A 27,523-nucleotide genomic window follows, 5' to 3' on the forward strand; every position below is an offset into this window, starting at 1 on the left:
ATCTACAGAGTGAGATCCAGGACAGCCAGGACTGTTACACACACACACACACACAAACCCTATCTCAAAAATTCCAAACAAACAGACAGCAGCAACCCAGGAGGTGGAGGAGGCTCACTGCAGACAGGGGACCATCCTTGTGCCCAGTCCCCGTGTGTGCATTCCCAGATTCACTGAGGCTATTCGGGTCTCCTGGTTCCCATCTTTGTTCTCGGTGACTCACAGAGGCCACACTTGGCTACTAGGGCTGAGACAGACTGAGCAAGGGATGGGGAGGCGGCTGGAACAGCATGTCCTGCCACCAGACACTGAGACCTGCAGATTTGGGGCCCTGGAGTGAGGCCACGCTTTAGGGATCTACCTTGAAGCCACGGAGGAAAGAAAAACTGGGTGTGTCTGCTCTGGGGGGAACGGGAGCCGCAAGCAACAGAATCACCAGCAGGGGGCGGTGTGAGCTCTGAGTTTATGAGTTCAAACTCACAAACTCACTCTTGGTGCAGCCCTGGAAGGCCAACCAACCACCCTGGCATAGAGATATTTGATGCAGTCAGAGCTGTCCACAGAGCTTTGAGGTTGGACTGGAGAGTGACAGCCTCATGTTTCCCGGTGGGAGAAGACAAGCTTTGCCTCGAATTCTCAGTTTGGAGCCCTGTGCCTTCTCAATGCAGTAATCACCCAGGCTACAGCCAGGAGAGCAGCCATCTAATAGAGAGCCCAAAGTCGGGGCTGGTGAGATGGCTCAGCGGTTAAGAACACTGACTGCTCTCCCGAAGGTCCTGAGTTCAAATCCCAGCAACCATATGGTGGCTCACAACCATCCATAATGAGATCTGACCCCTCTTCTGGTGTGTCTGAAGACAGCTATGGTGTACTTACATATAATAAATAAATAAATAGAGAGAGAGAGAGAGAGAGAGAGAGAGAGCTCAAAGTCACTGGAATCCTGCTCTTCCTGGACCTTGAAGACTGATCCAAGTCTCCTGTTCCTGCAAAACACAGCATCAATGCATAGGCAACACCTACCCTCCTACCCTCCACCCTGCCAGGAGCTGCTCCAAGCCTGACATTCAGCCGGGAGATCAGCCAGAATTCCATTCCTTGTCTCCACACCACACCCTGACACACACACACACACACACACACACACACCACTGGGTGTTTGGGCTGCAGCACCTGCATCTGATGCATAAACTGCCACCTTATATACAGGATGCAGGAGCTGTCAAGGCCCTGGGAACCACACCTGCTGCTGGGGTTTCAGCTTGGTCTACAGGAACCAATACCTCATGCCCAGAGAGGATCATGATCACTTAGCACTGCGAGCTACAGGAAAGACTTCAAAACGGCCACAAGTACATTCTAGAAGATCTGAGGGTCTCCTAGTACCTGGTTTGCATAAACCAGAGGACACTTCTCCCAGTAGCTTGGATTCAGGTTGTTGTACGTCTTGGGGACCATGGGCTGCTCATGAATTCATGAATTCAGAACCTGTACTGAATTCACTCCCACTGGCTTTCTAGTTTCTAATTTCCCTGCAATTTCACCAAGTAAAAAGAGATATCCCTGAGACTCCCTAGAAGCACTGCAGACACATTTTGTTCCTACACAGCTTCAAGAAGGCCACCAACCTGCAAATGTCTTCGGACAGTCCACCTTGTGCCAGTGTGGGAGCCTGAGTCTCACTAGGGTATCCAGCTGCAGGAGCTAGTTCTGCATACCCAGCAGCCCTGAAGCTTGTCACTGTCCCAAAAGAAGATAAGGACACAGATATCTGAGGTCAAAGTTGACAGCAGAAAGATCTGCCCTCCTCTTCATCCTTTCCTCATTAATGACCCCAGTTGCCAGAGTGAAGCCACAACTTGCTCTGGATGCTCTGCAGGACTTGGAGTGAAAGGTGCCCTGCTGCTGTGACCACAGTGACTTCCTGCTCAGCAGCTCTGCTGATTGTACAAGTAAGAGTTAGTGTGGGAGAAAGGTTATAGCCATTCTCCGCCTTTGCAGACCAGACAGTCTGGGAAAGAAGCAGACAGTGCCTGAGAACTCAGGCACCTTAGCCCTGACCAGGACATGGGCTTTCTCTGTCCCTCCTGTGTGTCAGCACTGCTGCTTCCTGCACCCCACATTGCCTGAGTGAGGATGCCTAACTCCCCAGGAGGTGTCTGAATGCTTTCCTTAGCATTTCAGAGCAGTACTCTGAGGTCTGAGGTCTTGAGATTGCATAGGAATCTGTGCAGTGAGCCAGATGCCAGAGACTCAAGGAGGGAGTTGACTCCAGATATGGACCTGGGTTTTGGGGGAGAATCCCAGGCAGGCTGGCCTCAGACATTTCTGTGTTGATGGGGAGCATAGGGATGCCTTGAGAGGCACAGAGAGTTTTCTGGGTACATTGAAGGCAACAAACAAATCCCTCCAGGAAAAAGAGAATCAAATTGAGCAGCAGCTGAAGCCATTATCTGATCATGAAAAGAGAAATAGGGGTAAGAATATATTCTACAGGGGTGTGGGGGAAGGGGGTGCCTCAGTGGGCCCATGCAGAGGCATCTCTTCCCCTGAGGGACCAGACACATGAAGGTATAGAATAGAGTTTATTTAGTGCATGGGGAAGGGAGTTAAGGGGGTAGTAGAGGCAGAGAAAGGCAGAGCGGAGAGATTAGAAAAGTAGAGGCCGGTCATGACCACATGGAGAGAGGGAGAAAAGGAAGGGGGAAAGGAAGAGCCCAAGAGGGCAAGAGAGAAGCTAAGGGAGTAAGAGGGGCAAGCAGCCCCTTTTATAGTGGGCCAGACCTACCTAGCTATTACCAGATAACTGTGGGGTGGAGTTTACACAGAATCCAGAGGGGGAAAGAGACAGCCATGTTCCCAGATGCAAAGACAAAAAGGAAACACGAAGGCTGGAAAAGGAGAGCAACAGGCCATGTTGATAGCCTGTGTGTGTGTGTGTGTGTGTGTGTGTGTGTGTGTGTGAGAGAGAGAGAGAGAGAGAGAGAGAGAGAGATGGTATGAATGATGAATGTGTGAGTGTGTTTGTGATTGTGAGTTTGTGTGAATGCATATGTGTGTGTGTGTGCTTGTGATTGTCTATGATCGTGTATGAGTATGTGTGTGATTGTGCATGAATGTGTGCTTGAGTATTTGTGTGAGAGTGTGTGTGTGTTTGTAATAGTGTGTGAATGTTTGTGTATTTGGGTTAAGAGTGTGTGTTTGTAATTGTCTGTGAATATGTGCACACACGTGTGAGCTTGTATGCGTGTGCATGCACGTATAGAAGTATAAGAAAACCAAGAGAGGAGTAGATGAGTGGCCCTTAGTGTTAAGAGACCTCAGAAGGGAATATTGGGGTAGCTGGCTGTTCTGGGCAACTTAGAGGTCAGGACAATATAAAAACATTTTTCGGTTTCTCAGAAGACAATGGCGGCGTGGGATCCACACAGTAACAAGGCTCCTGAGAGGTTGGGAGAAGTCATGCTAACAAGGGAGGAAGTTGCCACATGAAGGAAATATCAAGGATCTGACAGTCTGGTGCTGGTGTGCCAGACTGTTATTTCCCCAGTGCAGGTGGAACCTGTCAGGAGCCTTTTAGGACCGACTGTGGGTCTAACACAGGGAGTTTGGACCCATTTTTTTTATGTATTTAGAAGACAGATTCTAGAGCAGTCTGGCTTGGCAGTGTGAGCTAACCCTAACCCTAAGCCACTACAGGTGAACACAAACCCCTGGTCTCTGTAGGAAAGAAACTGTGGTGCTTGCAGGTCAAAGCCTCCTGCTTTAAAGGAAACTTCTCTCCACTGCATTCCAGACCACCTGCGGGCCATCACAGTGGGGTTGGGTGTGGAGGAAGGAAGGAGCAAAACAGTTGCTCTTACCCTGAAGGTTTTCTCTCTGGTTACCATCTGACATTCTGAGCAGGGCTCAGGCAGAGGATGCTATCTGTACCCAGGGCTCTATGCAGGAGTCAGGACAAAGTCCCAAGTCCCCAGAAGTGGCTTTTAGGGGTTGAGGGCTGAGGGCGGGGCTTGGGTTGGTTTCACTTCTTGCTCCTGCTGTCATTGTCAGTTTTACTACCTGGACACTGTTTTCTGCTGAAGCACCTCCCATGCCCTTTGGGAGGAGGTTCCTAGAAGACAGGATTAAAGTACCAGTGATTGCAAGTTACAAAGTCCAGGATTTGTATCACTGTCCGTGGATCTCCATATCCGAGGATGGGGATCCTTATGCATTGTCCTCTACTGCTCCTGCTGCTGGTGGCCGTCCTGACCCCGACCCAGACCGACACAAGTGAGTGGAGGTCGCGAGGGAAACGGCGTTTGCGAGGGTGGGGGCGGTTGCAACACAGGAGAAGTCATATCCTGTGTCACCACACCCTCCGCCCCCTTTCCACCTGTGTCCAGAGACCCGCGCCCTGCGCCCCTACAGGCCTGTACACCCGCCCAGGGTCCCGGGAGGAGGTCAGGGTCTTACAATGCCCTGCTCCCAGGATCACACTCTCTGCGGTATTTCACCACTGCCGTGTCCCAGCCCGGCCTTGGGGAGCCCCGGTTCACAGCTGTGGGTTATGTGGACGACACGCAGTTCATGCGCTTCGACAGCGATGAGGAGAATCCCAGAGCTGAACCGTGCGAGCCATGGGTGGAACAGATGGAGCCCGAGTATTGGGAGCAGGAGACACGGATATTCAAGGAGCACACCCAGAATTTCCGAACTTGCCTTCAGAACCTGCTCCACCTGTACAACCAGAGTCAGGACGGTAAGTGAGCCCGCTTGAGTGTTGGAAGTCTCATCCCCTCACGAGCTCACTGAAGGGCTATGGGATCCGCTATGGGTGCCTAAGTTTTGCTTTAGGTTTGGGGACTGTTCCTGAGGATGGGCAGGACTGAGTCCTTGCCCTGGGCAGGTTCCCACACTATCCAGGATATGCACGGGTGCTACGTGGGATCAGATGGTCAGTTCCTACACGGGCACTATCAACATGCCTATGATGGCCACGATTATATTACCCTGAACGAGGACCTGAGCTCTTGGACCGCAGCAGATGCAGTGGCTCAGATAACTCAACACAAGTGGGAGGAGGCTGGCGTGGCAGAGGAATACAAGGCCTACCTGGAGGGCACATGCGTGGAAACACTCCACAAATTACTGGATAACTGGGAGGAAACTCAGCAACACTCAGGTAAGTAGTATAGTTCCAGGAACAACCCTCGCTTGACTCTCTTGTTCTCTGATTGGGGAAGAAGAAGAAATCAGCTAGAATACTGCCTTTGTCTTGCCTCAGGATAGAGAGAAGGCTTCTGGTATTCTTGATCCAGATTCCAAGACAGGGAAAGGAACTCTCCTCATTATTTCCCTTCTCTCTGGACAGTTCAGCGTCTGTTTCCGGAGGGAAACAGGGAAGATCTCTGGAATAGTCAACAGTAGCCCCCTTCAATCTGCAGGCCTTTGGAGCAGTGGCTTCTCTAGAGTCCCTAGAAGAAAGCAAGATGCCTCATCCTTTCAACTCTCTCCCTCAGACCCTCCTAAGGCACATGTGACCCGTCACCCCAGGCCTGAAGGTGATGTCACCCTGAGGTGCTGGGCCCTGGGCTTCTACCCTGCTGACATCACCCTGACCTGGCAGAAAGATGGGGATGAACAGATCCAAGACTTGGAGATTGTGGAGACCAGGCCTGCAGGGGATGGAACCTACCAGAAGTGGGCTGCTGTGGTGGTGCCTTCTGGGAAGGAGCAGAATTACACATGCCATGTGCACCATGAGGGGCTGTCTGAGCCCCTCACCCTGAGATGGGGTAAGGAGGGTGTGGGTGCAGAGCTGGAGTCAGGGAAAGCTGGAGCCTTCTGCAGACCCTGAGCAGGTCAGGGCTGAGAGCTGGGGTCATGACCCTCACCTTTCCTTCCTATGCCTTCTCATCCCAGAACCCCCTCCATCCACCACCTCCAACATGGTGATCATTGCTGTTCTGGTTGTCCTTGGAGCTGTGGCCATCATTGGAGCTGTGGTGGCTTTTGTGATGAAGAGGAGGAGAAACACAGGTAGGAAAGGGCAGGGTCTGAGTTTCCTCTCCGCCTCTTTAGAAGTGTGCTCTGCTCATCAGTGGGAAACACAGCCACACCCCTCATTTCTATTGACTCTAAGCTGAGTCTGTGTCAGCTCTGTAAGGTTCCGAGGGTTAGACGACTCTTCCTTCCTCTCTCACAGCTTTTCTTCTCACAGGTGGAAAAGGAGGGGACTATGCTCCAGCTGGAGGTAGGTGTGGGGGACAGAACTGTCTCTGAGACTCTTGGGGTGAAACCAGAGTGAAGTCAGCCCTAACAGCCCCTTCAGGCCCACCAGTCAGTCTCCTGAGTGTCTTATTTCTTCTCCTGCAGGCAGCAACAGTGTCCAGAGCTCTGACTTGTCTCTGGAGGCTTGAAAAGGTAGCACATGGGGCCTGGGATTGAACCTGAGGAGAACAGGAGAGGACTGGGTCCCAGGGCCTCTCAGGTCGAGACCTCTGAGTGAGTGCTGGGCCTTTGTGCATACAGGGCTTTCCCTGTATGCACAATGGGAAGACCTGGAGAGCCCAGGCTACCCTAGCACACCAGGACACCCTGTCCTTGAATTTCCCTGCTCTCCTTTCCACAGCCAACCTTCCCTGTCCAGGAGGCATTAGGAGTCATCTGCATCATGACAGCTCCCTGCTGACCTGAGCTGCAGCTCCTCACTTCACAGTAAACAGAAGAATCTGAATGTGAGCTTGATTGCTCAAATCTTTGACCTGAGGGGTTGATTAGTGGGTAAATTAAGGCATTGAGAATGCTCAGAGTGCTGTGGAGGAGAATAAACGGCAGCATGGAGAACCTTCCGGAATGTGTGTTTCCTGTGCCGAGTGTCAGGTGGGACAGGAGGCTGTGGCCATGCCCAGCTGGAGCCCGGCTCATGAGCACTTTGGTGTGGTCTGGTCAGTCCTCAGCTCTGTCCTCCTGAGACCTTTTGTCCTGGTCACTTGGTGGAATGACAGGGTGACAGACTGTGATCCAAAAGTCAGGGTGATGACTTTAGCCGTGTCCAGTCCCCAGAAGAATAAGCAGCCAGGGCGGCTGTGCAAGTCAGCCTTGGCTCAGTCCTGGCTCTGGCTCTTCCCCCTTCTTCTTCTGTGTTTATTCTGCATCTTTTTAGTTTGTATGGAGGAGCAGACTCTTGCTTGTTCCTGTGAGCGGTGCCTGTCTCAGTCTCCTTTGGGGTCTCTGATTAATGTCAGGGTCTTTCCATCATGGTGCCCAAAGGCCCAACCAGGCCCCTACACTCAGGAGACTGGGATGAGAACAGGAACTTCTTCCATGCAAAACATGTCCTCCATCCAGGGCCTCTGCCTTGAGATTCTTCCCTCCCTCCACCCAACCTTCCAGAGTCTAACTCCTGTCTGTAGGATCAACAGAAAGGAGGAATGAACTGGGTTGAATCCAGTCCTGTGGGGACTGTGTTCTGCTCTGGTCTACTGGGTAGCATGCTATCCACCCTCACTCAGAAAGCAAGCATCACAGGTTCACAAGTTTGTGAGCTCAAGTTTCTGGTGCTGAGGGCACACAAAGGGCTGGGAGCAGCTACACCGAGACTTTGGTTGGATTCTCACACCAACACTTGCTAAAGGCCTTGCAGCTTTGGCAACTCACAGTGAGGCTATCCAGTGGAAGGTCGTCCTGGATGTAGAAGGCTCAGCTGCTGTCAGGAGCTAAGTGGTACAGGGACTGTGTGATATAAGTGGAAATCCCAGCACTGCCTCCCAAGTGCTGGGATTAAAGGCGTGCACACTTAAACAGAGTGTTTTAACCTTAGCACTTTTCTCTTGGGGAAAAGCACTCCAGGGCTTGACTCTTGTACAAATTTTCACTGGAAAATACAGATTTATCTTTTGCCCGTGCAAATGAACATCAAAGCTGCTGTTGCTTCTTGTATTATTTATTAGTTGTTTGGTGCTGGTTTGGTTTGGTGGTGGTTTGGTTTGGTTCGGTTTGGTTCGGTTTGGTTTGGTTTGGTTTGGTTTGGTTTTGAGGCAAGATCTCACTATGTAGCTCTGACTGCCGTGAAACTCACTCTGTAGACCATGTCAATCCACCTGACTGCCTTCCAAGTGCTGAGGTCAAAGACAGGAACCACTATGGTTGTAGAGACTGCAATGAGGTATCTGCCAGTTATGTTGTTGGTGAAGTACATGATCACAATTTGTGAAACCAAGGGGTCTTGTTTATGAGGAGTCACACACAGTTGGTTCTCAGCATCAGTTACCTATCTATCGATCGATCGATCTAGATATCTATCTAATGGAAAATTATCTATTTATTTAATGTGTGTGGGTATTCTGCCCCCATGTGTGTCTGTGCTCTAGCTTCCTGCCTGGTGTCTGGAGAGGAAGTAGCATCCCCTGGAACTGAAGTTACAGACAGTTGTGAGCTGTCCTGTAGGTGCTGGGAATTGAACCCCAGTCCTCTGGAAGAGCGGCCAGTGCTCTTAACCACTGAGCCACCTCTCCAGCCCCTTCAATATCAGTTCTTTTGTTTGTTTGTTTGTTTTGTTTTTCAAGACAGGGTTTCTCTGTGTAGCCTGTCTGTCCTGGAACTCACTCTGTAGACCACGCTGGCCTCAAACTCAGAAATCCACCTGCCTCTGCCTCCCAAGTGCTGGGAGTAATGGCCTGGACCACCACAGCTCAATATCAGTTCTTAACACACCTAGAGTATCATCATTGTGAATTCTGCTCTGCCCTCAGTAAACCTACACTCATATTCTCAGGCTTTCACAAGAGCTTTTGTGAACAGTGAATTTTCTAAATAAATTTCACACTCTGTAACATGATTTTTACACAAACAATACTTTGTTTAACATCAATATTTTACCACAGTTTCATTATAAAATGTACATTGTCATCAAATAAACTTTGATTTTAAAAACAGAACTGCCTGTCATTACTATATTTCACAAATGAAAACAGATTTGTATAAAGGCAACAATAATACTTTTTAAATGTCAAATGTTGCCAGGCGGTGGTGGCGCACGCCTGTAATCCCAGCACTTGGGAGGTAGAGGCAGGCGGATTTCTGAGTTCGAAGCCAGCCTGGTCTACAGATTGAGTTCCAGGACAGGCAAGGCTATACAGAGAAACCCTGTCTCGAAAACCAAATCCAAAAAAAAAAAAAAAAAAAAAAAAAAGTCAAATATTAATTTAAAAACAACATATGAGAATAGAAGTAAGTGTGCTGCTATTCTAATGGGGATTCCCTGAACTTTCTTTAGTCTGAGCTTGAAAACGTGAATGTCTATTTCTGGAATGTGTCTCAGCCAAGGTTGTTATCAACTCGTATATATTTACAGCTTGTCTAAAATGAAACAAGAATGTGTAACTATCCTGAATAAGGTAGTTTTGCAAATTTTGTGTGATGCTTGCCAAAAGAATAAATAATACATGGGTGAAATTTTAAAAAGAACTTTATTATAAAGACCTTTCAGGAAATACTGACTTGTGTCTTCCTTTGTTGTCCCGAATTTTAAGTCATGTTTTTAATTAAAGATTTAAAATAGGGAAGATAGATAAAAAGCTCATCTGACTTACAGGATGTTGGGTAACACTGGATTTCAGTGTGGGTTTTCAGAGACTCAGCTATATCCTTGCAAAGATAAAATTAATTCCTCCTGGGGGAGGGATGTTCACTCTAGCCCTGATGGAGGGAGGCTGGATGGCTGTGGTCTGGGATTGGAGAGTGAGCACACTGTGTGTGTGTGTGTGTGTGTGTGTGTGTGTGTGTGTGTGTGTGTATATATATATATATATATATATAAAATTTTTGGTTTTGGGGATTTGGTTTTTTGGAGACAGGGTTTCTGTGTAGCCCTAGCTGTCCTGGAACTCACTCTGTAGACCAGGCTGGCCTCAAACACAGAAATCCGCCTGCCTCTGCCTACCCGTGTGCTGATTACAGGCATGCACCACCACTGCCCGGCTCCATATCTCATTTTCTTTCCTCCTCTTCCTCCTCCTCTTCTTCCTCTCTCTGGTCTCTCTGTCTCTCTGCTTCTCTCTCTGTCTCCCTGTCTCTGTCTCTCTCTCTTTGTCTCTCTCTCATGGCTGGCTCTGGAGTAGCCAGCTACTGTGTCAAGAGCAGTCTTAAGAGAGACCTAGGGGACAGAGGACTCCTGGGGACGGCCAGCAGGAGCCTGAGTCCTTGCCAGCTTCCATATGAGGAGGCCATAGTCATGCGGCCCCAGCTCTAGAGAAGCCTTGAGAAGACACAGCAAGAAGAAAACTGAATGTGGCCTGGGAGAGCTCCTGGGCCGGTCTCACAGAGGACTCTTGATGTCACACTGAACCGTGGCCTGGGAGAGCTCCTGGGTAGGTCTCACAGAGGACTCTTGATGTCACACACTGTGGGAAGGGCTGGAGTCTCCAGATGCTGAGCTTGGCTGCTTTGCTACATAGTAGCGATAACTGGCAAGTGCAAATCTCCCACAATCCTCCTGTGGAGTTCCTAAGACTCTGAAAGCCAGAGAGAGCTTTCAAAGATGAGGAATTATCCTAACTAGCCTTTCAATCTGTCCTAAGATAACATAAGGCAGAATTCTTATCACATTATTTCAATTTTAAGAATTAAAATTCTCACAGCTAAATAGGGTGTGTTACCTATTAGGTCCTGAGGAAAATCCCTAACTGGAATTCCTATTAACCTATCAAATGGGACTCTAGACTGTTTTCTCTCAGCATCCATTACCTATGACAGCAGTGATTCTAAACCCGTGGCTCATATAACCCTTCCACACATCTCACCAAACTCACTTGGAAATCATGGCTATTTCCATGACTCACAAGAGCAGCAACATTACAATTATAAAGTAGCAACAGAAATACCTTTATGGTTGAAGTCACCACAATGAAGACCTGTATTAAAGGGTCTCAGCTTCGGGAAGGTTGAGACCCTCTGTCACAGAGTCCTGGCTCCTCTCAGTATCTCTTACCCTCAGCCCTACCCTTTGAACTCTCCAGTCTCTGAGCTTCTCAGCTTTCCGTCCTCCAGGCCAGACACCAGCTTCCTTGGCTCCTTTGCTCTTGGCCACTTTGTTTCTTCTCCCTGTCCTGGTTCATTTGCTCCCTCCCCCCCTCTCTCTATCTCTATCTCTCTCCCTCCATCCCTCCCTTTCTCCCTCCCTCCCTCCCCCCTTTGCCTTCCTCAAACTCCCTCTCCTGGACAGGTCTATTCTGCCTCTGTGTTCAGCCTGGGCTCTTCCTTTTCCTCCCCAAACCTAGAACTGTCTGTACCATTTTCACTCATTGCCACCCTCAATCTAGCTCAATTGGATTTTAATGACCCACAACCACCAATTCCCATCAAAGAACAACGAGGCAGTGCAGGGCTGCTTCTCCCCAGCCCTCCCCTATAACCAGCCTGGCTATTCACCTTCACATGGCCAGTCCATCAAATGCTAAGTTCAGTGAAGAGACTCTGCAAAGGTCTTTAGGGCTCCACATCAGCTGATTTTAATCTGAGGGACTGTCCTAATCAGGGCAAATTTTAAAAGGACTAGGTCCTTCTGTGCCCAGACCCACAATATGATGACTCTACATCGGAGATTTCCTTCACTGACCTTCACAGAGTCACCCAAAGCACCCAAAGCACCCGGTCCACGGAGAATTACCAACAGCCCTGCTCTGCCCCATACTGACTCCACACAGCAAAAACAGGGGCCCTAGGCCCGGATCTGAGAAATGGAATCCTGAGACAGGTTCCCTGTGAGGGGATTCTGATTTAGAGATGAAGCACAGCCTTGTGGGAAATTCCATACTGATGGCTAGTCAACTTAGCAGGTTCATTGAGAAAATACATCTCACTGGTTCATGAGGGTGCATGCCTTTAATGCCAGCACTCAGGAGGCAGAAGCAGGTGGATCTATGAGTTTGAGGCAAGCCTGGCCTAAAAAAAGAAAGTCCCGGGACAGACAAGTTGATAGACAGACAGACAGACAGATAGATAAATAGATAGATAGGTAGATAGACAGATAGAGGGGGAAGGGATCTCACCTATGTCTCCAGTCAATTCCCAAACCAGCTGGCTGTTGCCAACATAGGCCCCGGGTGTTTCCTTCTGGAGGAGTCCTGTGTCCCATGAGAGGCCTGATATCAGTCTGCAGTCTCCCCTGGATTCCACAGACAGCCTCTAAATAGGTCTCAGGAAGACAGGGTGAAAGGAACAGTTCTTTCAGCTCTTTCTGGGGACTTTGGGAGTCTGTGCAATCCCCCCACTCAGGATCTCTGGGAGGAAGTAGCTCCTGGGGGATTTCCTAACTGGCTCGGTTTCACTTTCGAATCCCTAACTTCTCTGGAGTTTTTCTGCCTAGATATTGATGACTTGGCACTAGTTCTCACTCTCTGTAGGGTAATTTCACCTAATTATTTGATTGGCTGATAACGACGACAAGCAGCCAATCGCTGGGCTAAGATAAAGAGTTTTCCTGATCCTACAGAGGAAGTGGTGAACGCCCTTTTTGGGGAGAGGCAGAGAGCAACAGCCTGCAGGTTGTAGGCAGGGGAATTGTCAGACCGGTGGTAGCTTCTACCATAGGAAGAATTTCCAACATAAAATAGATGATGAGTTTGGGACAATAGATTCTGCACCCAGAGGTTGTGTCATTTGTTTACTTTTAAAATAAAAATTGTCTGGTGTTTTCCGTTCGCGATGGTAATTTGAAGTTGTGTTCTGAGATAATACAATCAGCATTGCTCTGATTTAGAAAGTTGTCTAAGATCCTCCCAGACCCAGATGGTCTGGGTCCTCAAGGCCGCTGTGCTCTGCGCCATTCTCCTGAAGCTGGACGCCTGCTTGTCCTGGACTCCGACCCCTTTAGGTGAGTGAGATCCGGGAGGGAAACCTTCTCTTCTGGGAAGGCGAGGGGCAGCAATAGCCAGTCCCTGCATCACCCAGCAAGATCCTCCCACCCCCTTCTCCATCTGTCCTGAACCCTGCGCCCCGTTCCCCTGCCGCCCGCACACCCTCAGGGCATCACAGGAGGTGATTTGGGTCTCACCATGTGCTGCCCCCAGGCTCACACTCCCTGCGGTATTGCTCCACTGCCACCTCGTGGCCCAGCCCCCGGGAGCCACGGATCATAGTCGTTGGCAACGTAGATGATACAGAGTGCGTGCGATTGGATTCTGACGACCCAAAGACTCATAGGGTGGATCTCTGCGCGCTGGAGCAGGCAGGGCGGGAATACTGGGAGCAGCAGATTTATATAGTCAGGAATCAAGCACAGCTGTCTGAAAGGAAACTGATGACCCTGGTTCGTCTTTACAAGAGCATGAATGGTGAGTGACACCTACCCATCCCAAGGATGTACCAGGGTTGTCCACATTCAGTGCACAGGAGTTTCACCCAACACCTGTCCAGTTCCTCAAAGGAAGAGTCTGAAGGGATTGGCTTGGACTTAGTCTGTGCTATAGTAGTGCTGTGCTACCACACCGCTGACCACCCATGATGTCCTCCCCAGACTCTCACACTCTACAGTGGCTGCAAGGCTGCGATGTCGGGTCAGATGGGCGCCTGCTTCACTGGTACGACCAGTTCGCCTATGATGGCGTGGATCGCCCCACCCTGAACCAAGACCTGAGTTCCTGGACAGCGGGGACCAGCACTGTAGCTCAGATCTCTCAGCACCAGTCAGAATCCTACCTGAAGGGCCACTGCTCAGAGCTGCTGCAGAAATCCCTGGAAAAAGGGAAGGAGAGGCTGCTGCGTCCAGGTGCCCAGGGGAGCCTAACCGTGTCCATGATTCCTTTAGGCTGCGTGCTGGGAGTTTGGAGAGCTGGGGTCCTCGGGTGGGAAGAGATGACTTGGGGTATAGCTCACAGGTTGAGCACTACCCAGCAAGCACAGTTCTGGTTTAGCTCCTTAGCCTTTGCAAAGGAGGAGAGGGAGACAGGTGAGTAAGAAGGTCTTAACTCACTCTTCCCAAGTCCAGAGAGGCAAGAGCCCCTTGTGTTCCAGATCTGTGACAAAGCGATGACTCCCTCAGAAGACAGCCCCTCTCTTACTAACAAAAATTTCCTCCAACAGGAGACCAATCTTTTAGTAACTGATCAACAATTTCTTTCCATCTTTCTCTCTTTCTTTCTTCTTTTTTTGCTATTGTTTATTTTATTTATTTATTTTAGAGATTTATTTATTTACTATATGTAAGTACACTGTAGCTCTCTTCAGAGACACCAGAAGAGGGCTTCAGATCTCATTACAGATGGTTGTGAGCCACCATGTGGTTCCTGGGATTTGAACTCAGGACCCTCAGTAGAGCAGTCAGTGCTCCTAACCACTGAGCCATCTTTCCAGCCCCAATCAACAATTTCTTGACTTGAGCAATGGTCCTGGATCCTAGGGAGCTTTTTCTCAGACCTCGTTCTGTGCCACAGACTTCAGTGTCTCTGGAATCTGACTCCTGCTTTCTGAGTCTCCTGACTTTCTGAGTCTCCTGACTTTCTGAGTCTCTGCTCTGAACCAGAATCCCTTTCCATGAGTCTGCAGACACCTGGAGCCTCCTCCCCCATATTGCCACCCTCACATCCTAAAGCATCCCAAAGAACAGATCCTCCCAGGTGCATGGGCTCTAGATGATGTCTAGATCATGGACACCCTAATCCCACCCCAGTTCTCCTGTCCATCCCAAGATGGTCACATGAACACTGCTGAGTCCTCATAGAGCAAGATGCCTCATCTTTTCAACTCTCTCCCTCAGACCCTCCTAAGGCACATGTGACCTGTCACCCTGGACCTAAAGGTTATGTCACCCTGAGGTGCTGGGCCCTGGGCTTCTACCCTGCTGACATCACCCTGACCTGGAAGTTAGATGGGGAGGACCTGACCCAGGACATGGAGTTTGTGGAGACCAGGCCTGCAGGGGATGGAACCTTCCAGAAGTGGGCAGCTGTGGCGGTGCCTCTTGGGAAGGAGCAGAAATACACATGCCATGTGGAGCATGAGGGGCTGTCTGAGCCCCTCACCCGGAGATGGGGTAAGGAGGGTGTGGGTGCAGAGCTGGGGTCAGGGAAAGCTGGAGCCTTCTGCAGACACTGAGCAGGTCAGGACTGAGAGTTGAATGGTCTTCACTTTCTCTTCCTATTCCCTCCCCTCCCCTTCCCTTCCCAGAGCCTGCATGGTACAAGGACCCTACCTTTTGGATTGTTGCCTCGATTATTATTTTGGTCATAGTTTGTGTCTTCCTCTTGGTGTTTTGCATATGCAAGAAGAAGAATGCAGGTAGGGGAGACATGTGTTCTGGGTTTTCTTGTCCCACTGAGGGTTTGAAGCCTGAGGTAGAGGCATACCCTGCTTAGGTGATGGCAAGTACCATCCACAGCCTTGTGTCCTCTTAGCCTGGAGCCTTTTTGTTTAACCTTAAGTGAAGGGGACTGAAGGGCAGTTTCTGCTTGGGGACAGTTCTGGTGCCTGAGACCTCACACCCAGCTGTCACAGGCAAAGGTCTCACTGAGGAAAAACCTCCAAGGAGGCACTGCATTACCTCAGTTCTGGAAATTTCCCTTGGGTCCAGGACTAAGGGGTTTTGCTAGACCAGTGGCTCTCCAACTATGGGTCAAGATTCCTTTGGAGGTTGTCCTCTGACCTCCTACATATCAGACATCCTACATATGATATCTATATTACAGTTTGTAACAGTAGAAAATTACAGTTATGAAGTAGCAACAAAATAATGTTATAGTTGGGGGTCACCACAACATGAGGATACTGTATTAAAGGTTGGCACTGCATTAGGAAGGTTGAGAACCACTGCTCTAGGCCCTATGACTCCCTGCTCCCAAACCATCCATACATGGTTTTCTTTCCTCAGGTAGGAGAGAAAGGCGTGACACCCAGGAAGCAGGTGAGTATGGTGAGGGGTGACCTCTGAGACCCTTGGAGCTCATGGGAGCCCGCCATAGTTCCTCCCTTAGCCTCCAGTCTTCTGAAGTCTGACTGGATCCTGTTTTGTTCTTTCCTAGACAGAGACAGTCCCCAAGACTCTAGAACTGGTGTGGATGATGAGGTAAAACATGGGGTGGCAGAGAGGACTTGTGATGGGGAGGTAGGGAGCCTTTGAATTTGGACACTCTGAGGAGTGAGCTATTCAGAACATCACCGGTTACAGTAACTGCCCTGAATCTGCTTTTACTCTTGCAGGAAATGGAGGCTTTCTGTAGGACTGAGAACGAGGAGAGTCATTCAGGCCACTTGCTTGGAACACACACGCAGCTGTGCCTCCTCACCCACTGCCCCTGCGGACTCGCCTGCAACATCTTCTGAAGAATGTAATCTTTCCTTTTGTATCCCATTAGCAAATCTTCATTTTGAGCTTGACCAGATTTAGAATCACCTGGGAGATGCCCCTTTGGGTGGCTGTGAGGGCAGCAGGCCAGTTCTTGCCACCCTGGACAGAAAGAGGTCCCACCTTCCTGTCTTGAAGATCTAACCACCTGTCTCTTCCCTATGCGACCTCTAGTCAGGCATTTTGTCAGGGTGTCAGGAGCCCAGGGAGATGAAGTTCCCTCCTCTCACCCACAGAACTCTGGGTACTACCCCCAGTGTTTCAAGGACATTTAATCAGGTCAAATTGGGATCAATGGCTTTGATGCAGAAAAGAACTGTGAACTAGTAGAGATGGAGTTTAATAAAAAAATATATATTTTTTTAAATTTTAAGGCATCTTAAATCTATTTATTTATTAGGTATATACATGTGAGAGCTATAGCGCACCTGTGGGAGACAGAGGACGGCTTGCTGGAGAGTCCGTCCTCTTTTTCCACCAGGTAGGTCCAGGGATGGAGCGCAGGTCAGCAGATTTGGACGCAAGTGCCACTACCCACTGAGCCATCTGGCTGCCAATCCCCCAAAAAAGTATGTTTGGAAGGTTGGCTCCATTTTTGTTATTCATTTTTACTGGACTGTGACTTAGAAGTAGAAGCAGCCTACATCTCTTGGCGGTCTGTTCCTGGTGTTTTTTTCCTGTGGCTTCCTTCATTCTCTTGGCCCAACACTTAGTTCCACAGCCTCTCCTCGGTCTCCATAGCACGTCATCTCTACAAAGCCATACATCGGTGTTTTGCTGCAGGACACATAGAGTAACGAGATGCCGGTCTTGGATCTTGGGGGGCCTGTAGTCCTAGGCTTCTTACCTTCCTTTGTTTGTTTGTTTTTTTAAGATTTATTTACTTACTATATGTAAGTACACTGTAGCTGTCTTCAGACACTCCAGAAGAGGGCGTCAGATCTCATTATGGATGGCTGTGAGCCACCATGTGGTTGCTTCTTGCCTTCTTTGTTTACTTTCTGACAACCTGTTGGCTGACACCATCAGCCTCTTTAGAAAGACTGAAAAGCTTTCAGATTCTGTGGTTCTCTTGGGCTCCAACCGCTAAGGCACAGCAGTTTCTGTCAGTCCAGGAATCTCCCTTTCTCAGAACTCTGCTTATGATAACCAAGTTGAGGACTCAGACTAGAGACAGACAGACAGACTGTGTGTCTGCAGACAGACTCGGGCTGCCTCGCTCCAGCTTTCCTTGCTCTCTAACGAGAGTTACACAGCAGCAGGTGCACTTTGCTGTGGGTCCAGACACCTCACTGGGACCTCCCAAGGGAAGCCCCTGTTTGCGGTTCCCACCACTGGTTCGGAGCATGGATCCCTCTTCACCCAGAGGATCAGCAACTGCTTCTCCTGGAAAGTATGAAGTACCATGTATCCTCCCTGCGTTGCTGGCAGCCAGTGGCTGGGAAGGAAGTACTCAGCTTCATCTGGACACAGCCGACTGCCTGGGAGGTGCCATGAGACAGAAAAAAACAAAAGCTTCTTAATGTAGACGTTCAGCAGGGGGACTAAGAGAGGTGCCAGGAAAAGAGAAAGATAAATGTTAAGAAAAATGGCTGCCGGCTAGAGAGATGGCTCAGCGGTTAAGAGCACTGACTGCTCTTCTGAAGGTCCTGAGTTCAAATCCCAGCAACCACATGGTGGCTCACAACCATCTGTAATGAAATCTGACACCCTCTTCTGGGGTGTCCAAGGACAGCTACAGTGTACTCACATAGAATAAATAAATCTTAAAAAAAAAAAGAAAAGAAAAGAAAAATGACTGCTGCTGGCCACACCTTTAATCCCAGCACTTGGGAGGCAGAGGCAGGTGGATCTCTTAAATTTGATCTACAGAGTGAGTTCCAGGACTGCCAGGGCTATACAGAGAAACCCTGTCTCAAAAAATTATAATTAACTAATTAAAAAATCAAATAAAGCCGGGCGGTGGTGGCACATGCCTGTAATCCCAGCACTCTGGGAGGCAGAGGCTCCCAGATTTCTGAGTTCAAGGCCAGCCTGGTCTACAAAGTGAGTTCCAGGACAGCCAGGACTATACAGAGAAACCCTGTCTCAAAAAAACCAAATCCAAAAAAAAAAAAAAAAAAAAAAAAAACCCAAAAAGAAAAATCAAATAAAGCTAGATCTAAAATAATGTTGATTGCTCTGTGTGAAGTATTCAATATTTCCTTCATCGGTGACCAGGGTTGTGAGCTATCTTCTGTATGTGGGACTCAAACACAGGTCCTCTGCAAGAGCAGTCAGTGTTCTCTGTTAACCACCGAGCCAAGTCTCCAGTCTCAAATTCAATATTTTTTAAGGCAATAGAAAACCAAATCTTGACAAGATTACAGTTAAATGCCTGAGTACATAAGTCTGTATAAATTACTATTACAACAACATGGTAAATTAATTGATCATTTTACAAATATTCTTTCTAAATCCCTTTGCTGCCTTAACTCTTGGAGTTAAGGATCCCATCTTGAGTTACATACAAACTGCAATTCTTTTTTTGTTTTGTTTTGTTTTGTTTTGTTTTGTTTTGTTTTTCAAGACAGGGTTTCTCTGTGTAGCCCTGGCTGTCTTGGAACTCACTCTGTAGACCAGGGTGGCCTCAAACTCAGAAATCCGTCTGCTTCTGCCTCCCGAGTTCTGGGATTAAAGGCGTGCGCCACCACTACCCGGTTCACAAGCTGCAATTCTTGCGTGTTTGTAAGGCCCCTTCTTCTAACAACTCAATACCACAGCTCTGCTTTACTCTCTATGCAATAAAAATTCTACTTTGACATATTGAAAAAAGGCCAGGAAAGAAGTTTCCACAAAGTCATCAGGATGGCTGGCTCTGAGATACATTGTTGCCTGCAAAGACAGCTGACTCTGTGATGGTCCTGTGAGCACACCTTGGCATCCATCTGGGAACAACAACCCACCTAAGAACTGAAAACTGGAAATCTCAGGTTCTTGTGGTCCTGCTGAAGTATCTGCCATCTGACTTAGACTGTGGCAGGCATTAGGCAATGACATTCATTACAAGATAATGGGGTCAGTCACCCTAGAATCAGGACCCTTTACAACTCAAAATGTGTTATGTTTACAAAATTAATGTTTCTTGGTGGATGTTGGTGATACATACCTTTAATCCCAGCACTTGAGAGACAGAGGTAGGTGGATCTCTGAGAATCTCAGGCTAGCCTTGTCTACAGGATGGATAGATAGATAGATATATAGATAGATAGATAGATAGATAGATAGATAGATAGATAGAATTAAATAAAGCAATAAAATAGAGCTGGAAAAGCCAGGTGGTGGTGGCACATGCCTTTAATCCCAGCACTTGGGAGGCAGAGGCAGGCGGATTTCTGAGTTCAAGGCCAGCCTGGACACAGAGAAACCCTGTCTGGAGGGGGGGACAAAAACAACAACAACAACAACAAAATAGGGCTGGAGAGATGGCTCAGCGGTTAAGAGCACTGACTGCTCTTCCAGAAGTCCTGAGTTCAAGTCCCAGCAACCACAAGGTGGCTCACAACCATGTGCAATGAGATCAGATGCCTTCAGATCTGGTGTGGGGACAGATCTAGCTGGGTGTGTCTGAAGGAAGTTACAGCTTACTTACATATAATAAATAAATCTTTAAAAAATAAAAATAAAAAATCAATAAAATAAAAGAATAACAGTTCAGGACACAACCATGAACTTTTAAACAGAGAACTCATCCCAACACACTGCAGAGCCAGGCAGAGACAACTGTTTGTCAGGGTGGCCACCAGGTGGCAGTTTGCCTGTGGCTGAAAAGGCTTCCAAGGCGACAATTAGCTACTCAAGTTTACAAAACAAATTCATCCTGCTCTAGGAAGTCCTTTAAGGCTGGAGGGTGAGCTCTGGGCCTCAACCACTTTCTGTGAAATCCCTTTCTGATTTCTGCAGAGCGTGGTTCTCGGGATCCCAACCGAGAAAGCAACAGCAGACCTGTGCCCTAGGAAACTGCCTTCTGATTCATCTCCACCAACCAGGGAACAAAACTCATTCCAGAGCTTGAGTCATTCCTGCCCCACTGCTGGGTAGAGTCAGTCAGGTGGAGTCAGTCTGTGGGTACCAACCGGCCTTAGGACCCTCTGGCCTGGGGTGCTTAATGCAGACCAAACAAATGATTAGCAGTGTTTCTCTGCTACCCTGTTTGCACCATACACATGCAGATCTCCAATATGAAGAATAACTGAGTCTTCATACTAAAGAAGATAAAATTGTTCCCATCCTACCCCATTGTCCCTGTCACAGTCTGTCAGGTCCTTGGGCTATGATGTAGACAGCCCCAAGGGAATCACTTCCAATTTCTGTGTTCCACCATTTGTAAGAGTTGCCGCTGCACCTTAGACCCTCCATAAACTTGCCACCATCAATGGTGTTGGTTTTGGTTTTCTCTCCCGGCACTGCTGCTCTGCAAGGATCCAGCCATGTGTTTTCTAGTTCCCCTAACTGGGTCCTGAGTTTTCTCCAAGGCACCTGTTTTCAAAGAGCAGTAAGAGCCTGTGTTGTTGGTTACCATGGAGATGCAAACCAACCAGGTCTCCGGTGCCTCCCACATCCACTGTGCCTCACTCCCACTAGTGCATTCTGCAGTGTGGCCCTTGTTGGGTCAGCTTTGCACAGGTCCTGTAAACAATCCAGTTTGGGCCACTGAGGTGTGTGTCAGATGCAGTCCTCCTCATCCCCAGCTCTCCCATCAGAGGCCCACCTTCTTCGGTTTTGCTGTGACAACTACAAGTCATGGTGCCAAGTCCACACCTAGCACTGAACCTCAGGTACACAGCACTTGCCTGTCATTTCTGAGGCCTCTGATCTGTCCCCAGCTAGAAAAGGGGGACACAAATGACATGGGAGCCCTCTAGGCTATGGGCCTGGTTTATTTCAAACATCTCAAACCTGAGCAAGAACCTGTCAGGTCAAAGCGTCTTCTTCTTCTTCTTCTTTTTTTTTTTTTTCAAGGATTTACTTATTATTTACACAGTGTTCTGCCTATTTGTAGCCTGAAAGCTAGAGGAAGGTTTATCTTCAGAAATGGGGCCCTGCTGTCAGTTTACAGAGAGCTGACGGCCTGGATTGTTTGGGAATTTCCATAGAGCCCCTTTGGTCAATAACTCAACTGGATGTAACCAAGTTCTGGTACTGGAAGCTTCTTTTGGTGGCAAGAGATGGCCAGTTGGGGCTCTGTCTCCCTCATTATTTAAAGACTCCATATTTTAGGAAGTTTACACTGTATTAGGTTTCCCTTCCGCCCCTCATAAGTCCCTCAGTTCTAGCTGACCCTTAACCTCTTCTTCCTTCTCTCCCAACCTGTTCACCTGCAACCCTCATGCCCCGCACCAGTCCAGCCATAAACTCTATCCTATTTCCTTCCCAGGAGATCCTTGTGTCCCTTCCTCTATGCCTAATCTCTCTGGGTCTAAAGACTGTAACTTGGCTACCATTCAATGGCTAATATCCACATATAAGTGAATACATACAGCATTTATCTTTCTGATGACCTGGTGGTTTTAGCATAGTGAGATAGAAACATTCCACAGTGGAGTTACATTGTAATCAACCATCTAATAAACTACCCCTTGTACAGTTACAGTGTTGCATGTTTATACAGAACAGAGTACCAAAGCAAATCCTTCTGGGGACTGTGGAACTGGCTCAGCTGTTAAGAGTGCATAACTAAGATCATGCAAAGAACCTGAGGTCGGTTCCCAGCACTCACTCTGCACCTCACAATCACCTGGAACTCCAGCTCCAGGGAGTCTGAGGCTCTGTTTGGTCCTTCTCAGGCACTGCACTAATCTATCCTCACACAAACACACATAAACATAATTATAAAATAACTACAACTTGATATGCCAAGGCTGGCTGATATCCACTGGGAAGCCTCCCCTTTTTGGAAGAGAAATGGAGGAGTGGATGGGGGAGGGGAAGGACTGGGAAAAGAGGAGGAAGGGAGACTAGTCAGAATGTAAAGTTAATTGATTAATTAAATAAGCCAAAGCTTACACGGACTACAAGACCTGGAGAAACAGTGTGCCCAAGAGCATAAGTGATAAAGAGCATAAGAGATAGTTCCAGTTAAAGCAGGTCATGTAAGTGACTCATGCTGCTTTCCCTTTTATAAAGACACAAATGATGCAGTCTCAATTCTCATTCCTGTTGGTCGACTAGTTTCTTTAGAAGCCAATCAGTGACGCAGAGGTTCCAAGTACGGAGTCAACAGGAACAAAGTCCACATTCAGGCTCCTCACAGACCCTGGGAGTGAGGATGTTATCTTCTTCCTCTTGGCTCCAGCTGCTGCTGGCCCGTGCCGTGGTCCTGGCCGGTGCCGTGGTCCTGACCCAGACTAGTGAGTGAGGGGAGGGGTCGGGAGCAGAAAAGCCTCTGCGAGGAGACGCGGCAGTCTGGGGCGGTGGGGGTGGGGGGTAACACCCCAAGTTCCCCTGCCCTATCCCAGTCTCTCTGCCTTCTCCTGGGACTCTGAGCCTGGAGGAGGTTGGGGTCTCACCGAGCGCCGCCCCCAGGCTCACACTCGCTGCGGTATTTCCACACCGCCGTGTCCCGGCCCGGCCTCGGGGAGCCCCGGTTCATAGTCGTCGGCTACGTGGACGACACGCAGTTCGTGCGCTTCGACAGCGAAGCGGAGACTCCGAGGATGGAGCCGCGGGCGCCGTGGGTGGAGCAGGAGGGGCCGGATTATTGGGAGCAGGAGACTCGGAAAGCCAAGGACATGGGGAGGAACTTCAGAGTGAACCTGAGGACCCTGCTGGGCTACTACAATCAGAGTAAGGACGGTGAGTAACTGCGGCCGGGATCACAGACTCCATCCCTCCCATGTCCCCCCAGTCGGGCCTGAGTCATCTTGACCCGCTGGGTCTAAGCTTCATCCTAACGCCTACCCAGAACTTCAGACAAGAAAGCTTCCGCAGAATTCTGCTTAGGTTTCAGTTGCACTTTTGTTCCTGAAACTTCTGGGCTATCCACCGACAGCAGGCAAGGTGGCCACAAGTGGTGCTGATCTGCATGTCCCTTCCAGAATCTCACACGCTGCAGTGGATGTTCGGCTGCGACATGGGACCCGATGGGCGCCTGCTCCGCGGGTATTGTCAAGTGGCCTACGACGGCCGGGATTACATTTCCCTGAACGAGGACCTGCGCTCCTGGACCACGACTGACATGGCCTCACGGTCCTCTATGCGCAAATCAGAGGATGTCGGTGAGGCCGACCACCAGAGGGCATACCTGCAAGGTCCTTGTTTGGAGTGGCTCGGGAAATACCTACAGCTGGGAAAGGACAAGCTGCTGCACTCAGGTCCTCTCCTCAGTTTTCCTCTAGGGCTTGGGGAAAAGCCTTGGGGTACAACTCAGGGGCAGGACGCTGTCCAGCAGGCACAGCGCTGAAGAGGAGGGAGAGAGACACCCAGGGCTGCTTTTCCCTGTAGAAGGCTAATCCTTAACACAAGCAGATCAGCCTTGGCAATGGCCCTGGACCCATGGGGGGCTTCACCCTAGGCCTCCCTCTATCCTCTACTCAGTGTCTCTAGTCAGACTCCAGCTTTTCTCAGTCTCTTGGCCCTCACCCAGCTCTGGACCAGAATCCCTTCCCATGAGTCTGCAGAGACCTGGAGCCTCCTACCCCATATTGTCACTTTCACATCCTAAAGCATCCCAAAGAATAGATCCTCCCAGGTGCATGGGCTCTAGATGATGTCTAGGTTACAGACACCCTAATCCCACCCCAGTTCTCCTGTCCCAGGATGGTCACATGAACACTGCTGAGTCCCTAGAAGAAAGCAAGATGCCTCATCCTTCCAACTCTCTCCCTCAGACCCTCCTAAGGCACATGTGACCCGTCACCCCAGATCTGAAGGTGATGTCACCCTGAGGTGCTGGGCCCTGGGCTTCTACCCTGCTGATATCACCCTGACCTGGCAGTTGAATGGGGAGGAGCTGACCCAGGACATGGAGCTTGTGGAGACCAGGCCTGCAGGGGATGGAACCTTCCAGAAGTGGGCATCTGTGGTGGTGCCTTCTGGAGAGGAGCAGAAATACACATGCCAAGTGCTGCATGAGGGGCTGCCTGAGCCCCTCACCCGGAGATGGGGTAAGGAGGGTGTGGGTGCAGATCTGGGGTCAGGGAAAGCTGGAGCCTTCTGCAGACCCTGAGCAGGTCAGGGCTGAGAGCTGGGGTCATGACCCTCACCTTCATTTCCTGTGTCTGTCCTTCCCAGAGCCTCCTCCATCCACCAACTCCAACATGGTGATCATTGCTGTTCTGGGTGTCCTTGGAGCTGTGGCCATCATTGGAGCTGTGGTGGCTTTTGTGTTGTATAGGAGAAGCAGAGGTAGGAAAGGGCAGGATCTGGGTTTTCTTTCAGCCTCCTTTAGAAGTGTGCTCTGCTCATTAATGGGAAACACAGCCACACCCTCATTGCCTAGTCTCTAACCTGGGTCTGTGTCAGTTCTGGATACTTCCTAGGGCTGGTGTTTCCCCGGTCACTCATGGCTTTTCTTCTCACAGGTAAAAAAAAAGGAAGCTATGCTCATGCTCTCGGTAAGGGTGCACGGGGAGGGGGGGGGGGAGGGGGATGCACCCTTGTCCTTGAGGCCCTTGGGATGGAGCTGGAGCTCATGGGGAGTTCTGCCAGCCCATAATCCCCTCTTGCCTAGTCCTTTTTGTCCCCTCAGTGTGCCTTGTATTTCTTCTACAGCAGGCAGCAAGATTTTTTTCTAGATTTCTGACTGGCTTCAGAAGGCATGAAATGGTATGAAAATCCCTGGGGACCTGGGATTGGACCTGAGGCAAGGGGGAGGTCCCGGGGCCTCTCAGATTTAGACGTTTGAATGACTGGGCCATCGTTGTATTGACTGTCCATGACTGTTGTTCTGTTGCTTCAGACAGTTGCCTCGTGGGGCTGAGTAACACGTTCTGACTAAACTTCTGAGGGTGTTGCTTTCCCCTGTGAGGACAATGTGAAGAACTGGCAAGCCCAGCCCTTCCTTGCCTACCTGGATGCCTGACTTCAAAACAGAAAACAATAATCTGATTCTGGGCTGGGTGTTCTCTGTTGTTTTTATCTGCACTGAATGGAAACGCAGATTCCAGCAAGATTGTGCAGTGGTAATGACATTGCACAGATGTTTGTGAGCGAGAGTGTAATGTGCTTTCAGTTAGTGTAGGTAAAACAGGCACTGAGCCCACCATTCCTCATATGGTCATTGCTTTAAAATAAAACAAAAATTGCTGAAGAGATGGCATGAACAGGGCATACTATGTTCAACTCTGCTGTTTGTTTACCTTTAGACACCCAGTTTCTTTAGAGTCTACACAAGGTCATTAAAAGGACGGGAGGTAAAGAGTGTTTACTGTTTGATGGGTGGTGGTGGCGCATGCCTTTAATCCTAGCACTCTGGAGGCCAGTAGATCTCTGAGTTCAAGGTCAGCCTATTATAAGGCAAGTTCCAAGATGGCCAAGGCTACACAGAGAAACCCTGTCTCAAAAAAACCAAGTCTAGGGCTGGAGAGCTGGTTCAACAGTTAAGAGCACTGCTTTTCCAGAGGTCCTGAGTTCAATTCCCAGCAACCGCATGGTAGCTCACAACCATCTGATCTGTAATGGGATCCAATAGCTTTTCTGGTGTGTCTGAAGACACAGACAATGTACTTAAATGAAAAAAAATCTAAAAGGAAAAATAAATAAATCCAAGTCTGCTATTCTTGCAGAGGACCCAGGTTCAATTCCCATCACTGACATGACAGCTCACTGCCTATAATCAGTAACAGTCCATGTCTCACACAGACATGAATGCAGATAAAGCACCAACACACACAAAAATTAAATCTTTTAAAAAATAAAAGGTCTGTGGGCTGGACAAGTGATATTTGTCTTTGTAACTGTTCTGATGGTAGCTGTGAGTTACTCGCGGCCTCCTAGCAGTTTCTATTGTTTGGTGTTAACCATGTGACTTAGTTATTTTTCTTCTTGATGTGATAAGACATCATAACCAAGGCAACTTATAGACAGAAGAGTTTATTGGGGCTTAGAGTCCAAGACCACCGTGGCAGGGCGCATGGCAGCAGCCAATCAGGCACGGTGGTGCTGGAGCAGCAGCTCACCACTTGTATCTGATCCACAAGCATGAGACAGAGCATGCTGAATAAAAAATGGCTCAGCGGGCTTTTGAAACCTTAAAGCCCACCTCCAGTGATAGGCCTCTTCCAACATGGCCGCTTCCTAACCTTCTCAAAAGAGCCCCACCCACTGCGACCAAGTATGCAAATGTCACATTTGTGAGAAACGGTGATCCGACCCAGGGCCTCCGGTGATGCATCCCGTGTAGTATGCCAACACAAGAGAGTGCTTCGCTCCACCTCCTCCACCCACAGGAACAGATGCTCAGCCCGAAGGCCTCCGCACCCATCAAGGTTTCTGTCATTTCTCTCTTGGCACCCCTGGCCTGTGTGGATCCAGCTATGTGTTTCTTAGTCCTCTGAAAGCCTGTGTACTTGGTTAGCATGGCGGTTCAAACCAGTCAGGTCCATAGGGATTCCTTGGTCCAGGTGAGCTGTGCCCACCAGGCACACGGGAACAAAGACGTGCAATTTTTTTAAAAGATGTATTTATTTTCTGTGTATGAGCACACTGTAGCTGTTCTCAGACACACCAGAAGAAGACATTAGATCCCGTTACAGATGCTTATGAGCCACCGTGTAGGTGCTCTTAACTGCTGAGCCATCTCTCCAGCCCCTAATTTTTGGTCCTTTGAGACAGAGTTTCACAGTGTAGCTTTGGCTGGCTAGGAGCTCGCTGTGTAGGCCAGGTTGGCTTCAAACTCAGAGAGATCTGACTGCCTCAGCATCCTGAGTGCCCGGATTAAATGAGTGGGCCACCATGCCTGGTGCGATGCCACTTCTTTTGGCCCTTGTTGGATCAGCATCTCCCGGGTTCTGTAAACACAGTCCGGTCTGGACCACAGGATGGTACATAAGGCGCTGCCTCCCTCATTCCAGATTCCCAGCGAAGACTTGCCATGGGACAGGAAAGTCTATCATGGATATGGAATGTAAACTAATCCATCAGAGCAAGGCTTCTAAAAGTTTCGACTTATGACTTCTTTCCTGCCAAAATATTTTTACATGGCCTTAGGCTTTGGGGAGT

The 27,523-nt window shown here is 49.1% G+C and overlaps 2 protein-coding genes and 1 pseudogene across 2 annotated transcripts; all 3 read left to right on the forward strand.

Moving 5' to 3' along the window:
• Positions 1 to 4,168: 4,168 nt before the first annotated feature.
• LOC127669794 (H-2 class I histocompatibility antigen, D-B alpha chain-like) lies at positions 4,169 to 6,837 on the forward strand. Its single transcript, XM_052164012.1, has 8 exons — positions 4,169 to 4,275; positions 4,475 to 4,744; positions 4,892 to 5,167; positions 5,505 to 5,780; positions 5,908 to 6,024; positions 6,206 to 6,238; positions 6,361 to 6,408; positions 6,617 to 6,837. The coding sequence occupies exons 1-7, from the start codon at positions 4,200 to 4,202 to the stop codon at positions 6,402 to 6,404; spliced, it is 1,092 nt and encodes a 363-aa protein (XP_052019972.1). The 5' UTR covers positions 4,169 to 4,199; the 3' UTR covers positions 6,405 to 6,408; positions 6,617 to 6,837.
• Positions 6,838 to 12,485: 5,648 nt separating this feature from the next.
• Positions 12,486 to 16,697, forward strand: LOC127669754 (H-2 class I histocompatibility antigen, Q8 alpha chain-like). The gene is made up of 8 exons (XM_052163959.1): positions 12,486 to 12,859; positions 13,056 to 13,319; positions 13,502 to 13,753; positions 14,741 to 15,016; positions 15,151 to 15,261; positions 15,851 to 15,883; positions 16,002 to 16,045; positions 16,180 to 16,697. Exons 1-8 carry the CDS (start codon positions 12,775 to 12,777, stop codon positions 16,300 to 16,302), a joined length of 1,188 nt encoding a protein of 395 aa, XP_052019919.1. The 5' UTR covers positions 12,486 to 12,774; the 3' UTR covers positions 16,303 to 16,697.
• A 5,850-nt stretch (positions 16,698 to 22,547) lies between these two features.
• Positions 22,548 to 25,615, forward strand: LOC127669756 (H-2 class I histocompatibility antigen, D-37 alpha chain-like; annotated as a pseudogene).
• The last annotated feature ends 1,908 nt before the right edge of the window (positions 25,616 to 27,523 follow it).

The sequence above is a fragment of the Apodemus sylvaticus genome, chromosome 19 (assembly GCF_947179515.1).
Source record: "Apodemus sylvaticus chromosome 19, mApoSyl1.1, whole genome shotgun sequence".
Taxonomy (NCBI): domain Eukaryota; kingdom Metazoa; phylum Chordata; class Mammalia; order Rodentia; family Muridae; genus Apodemus; species Apodemus sylvaticus.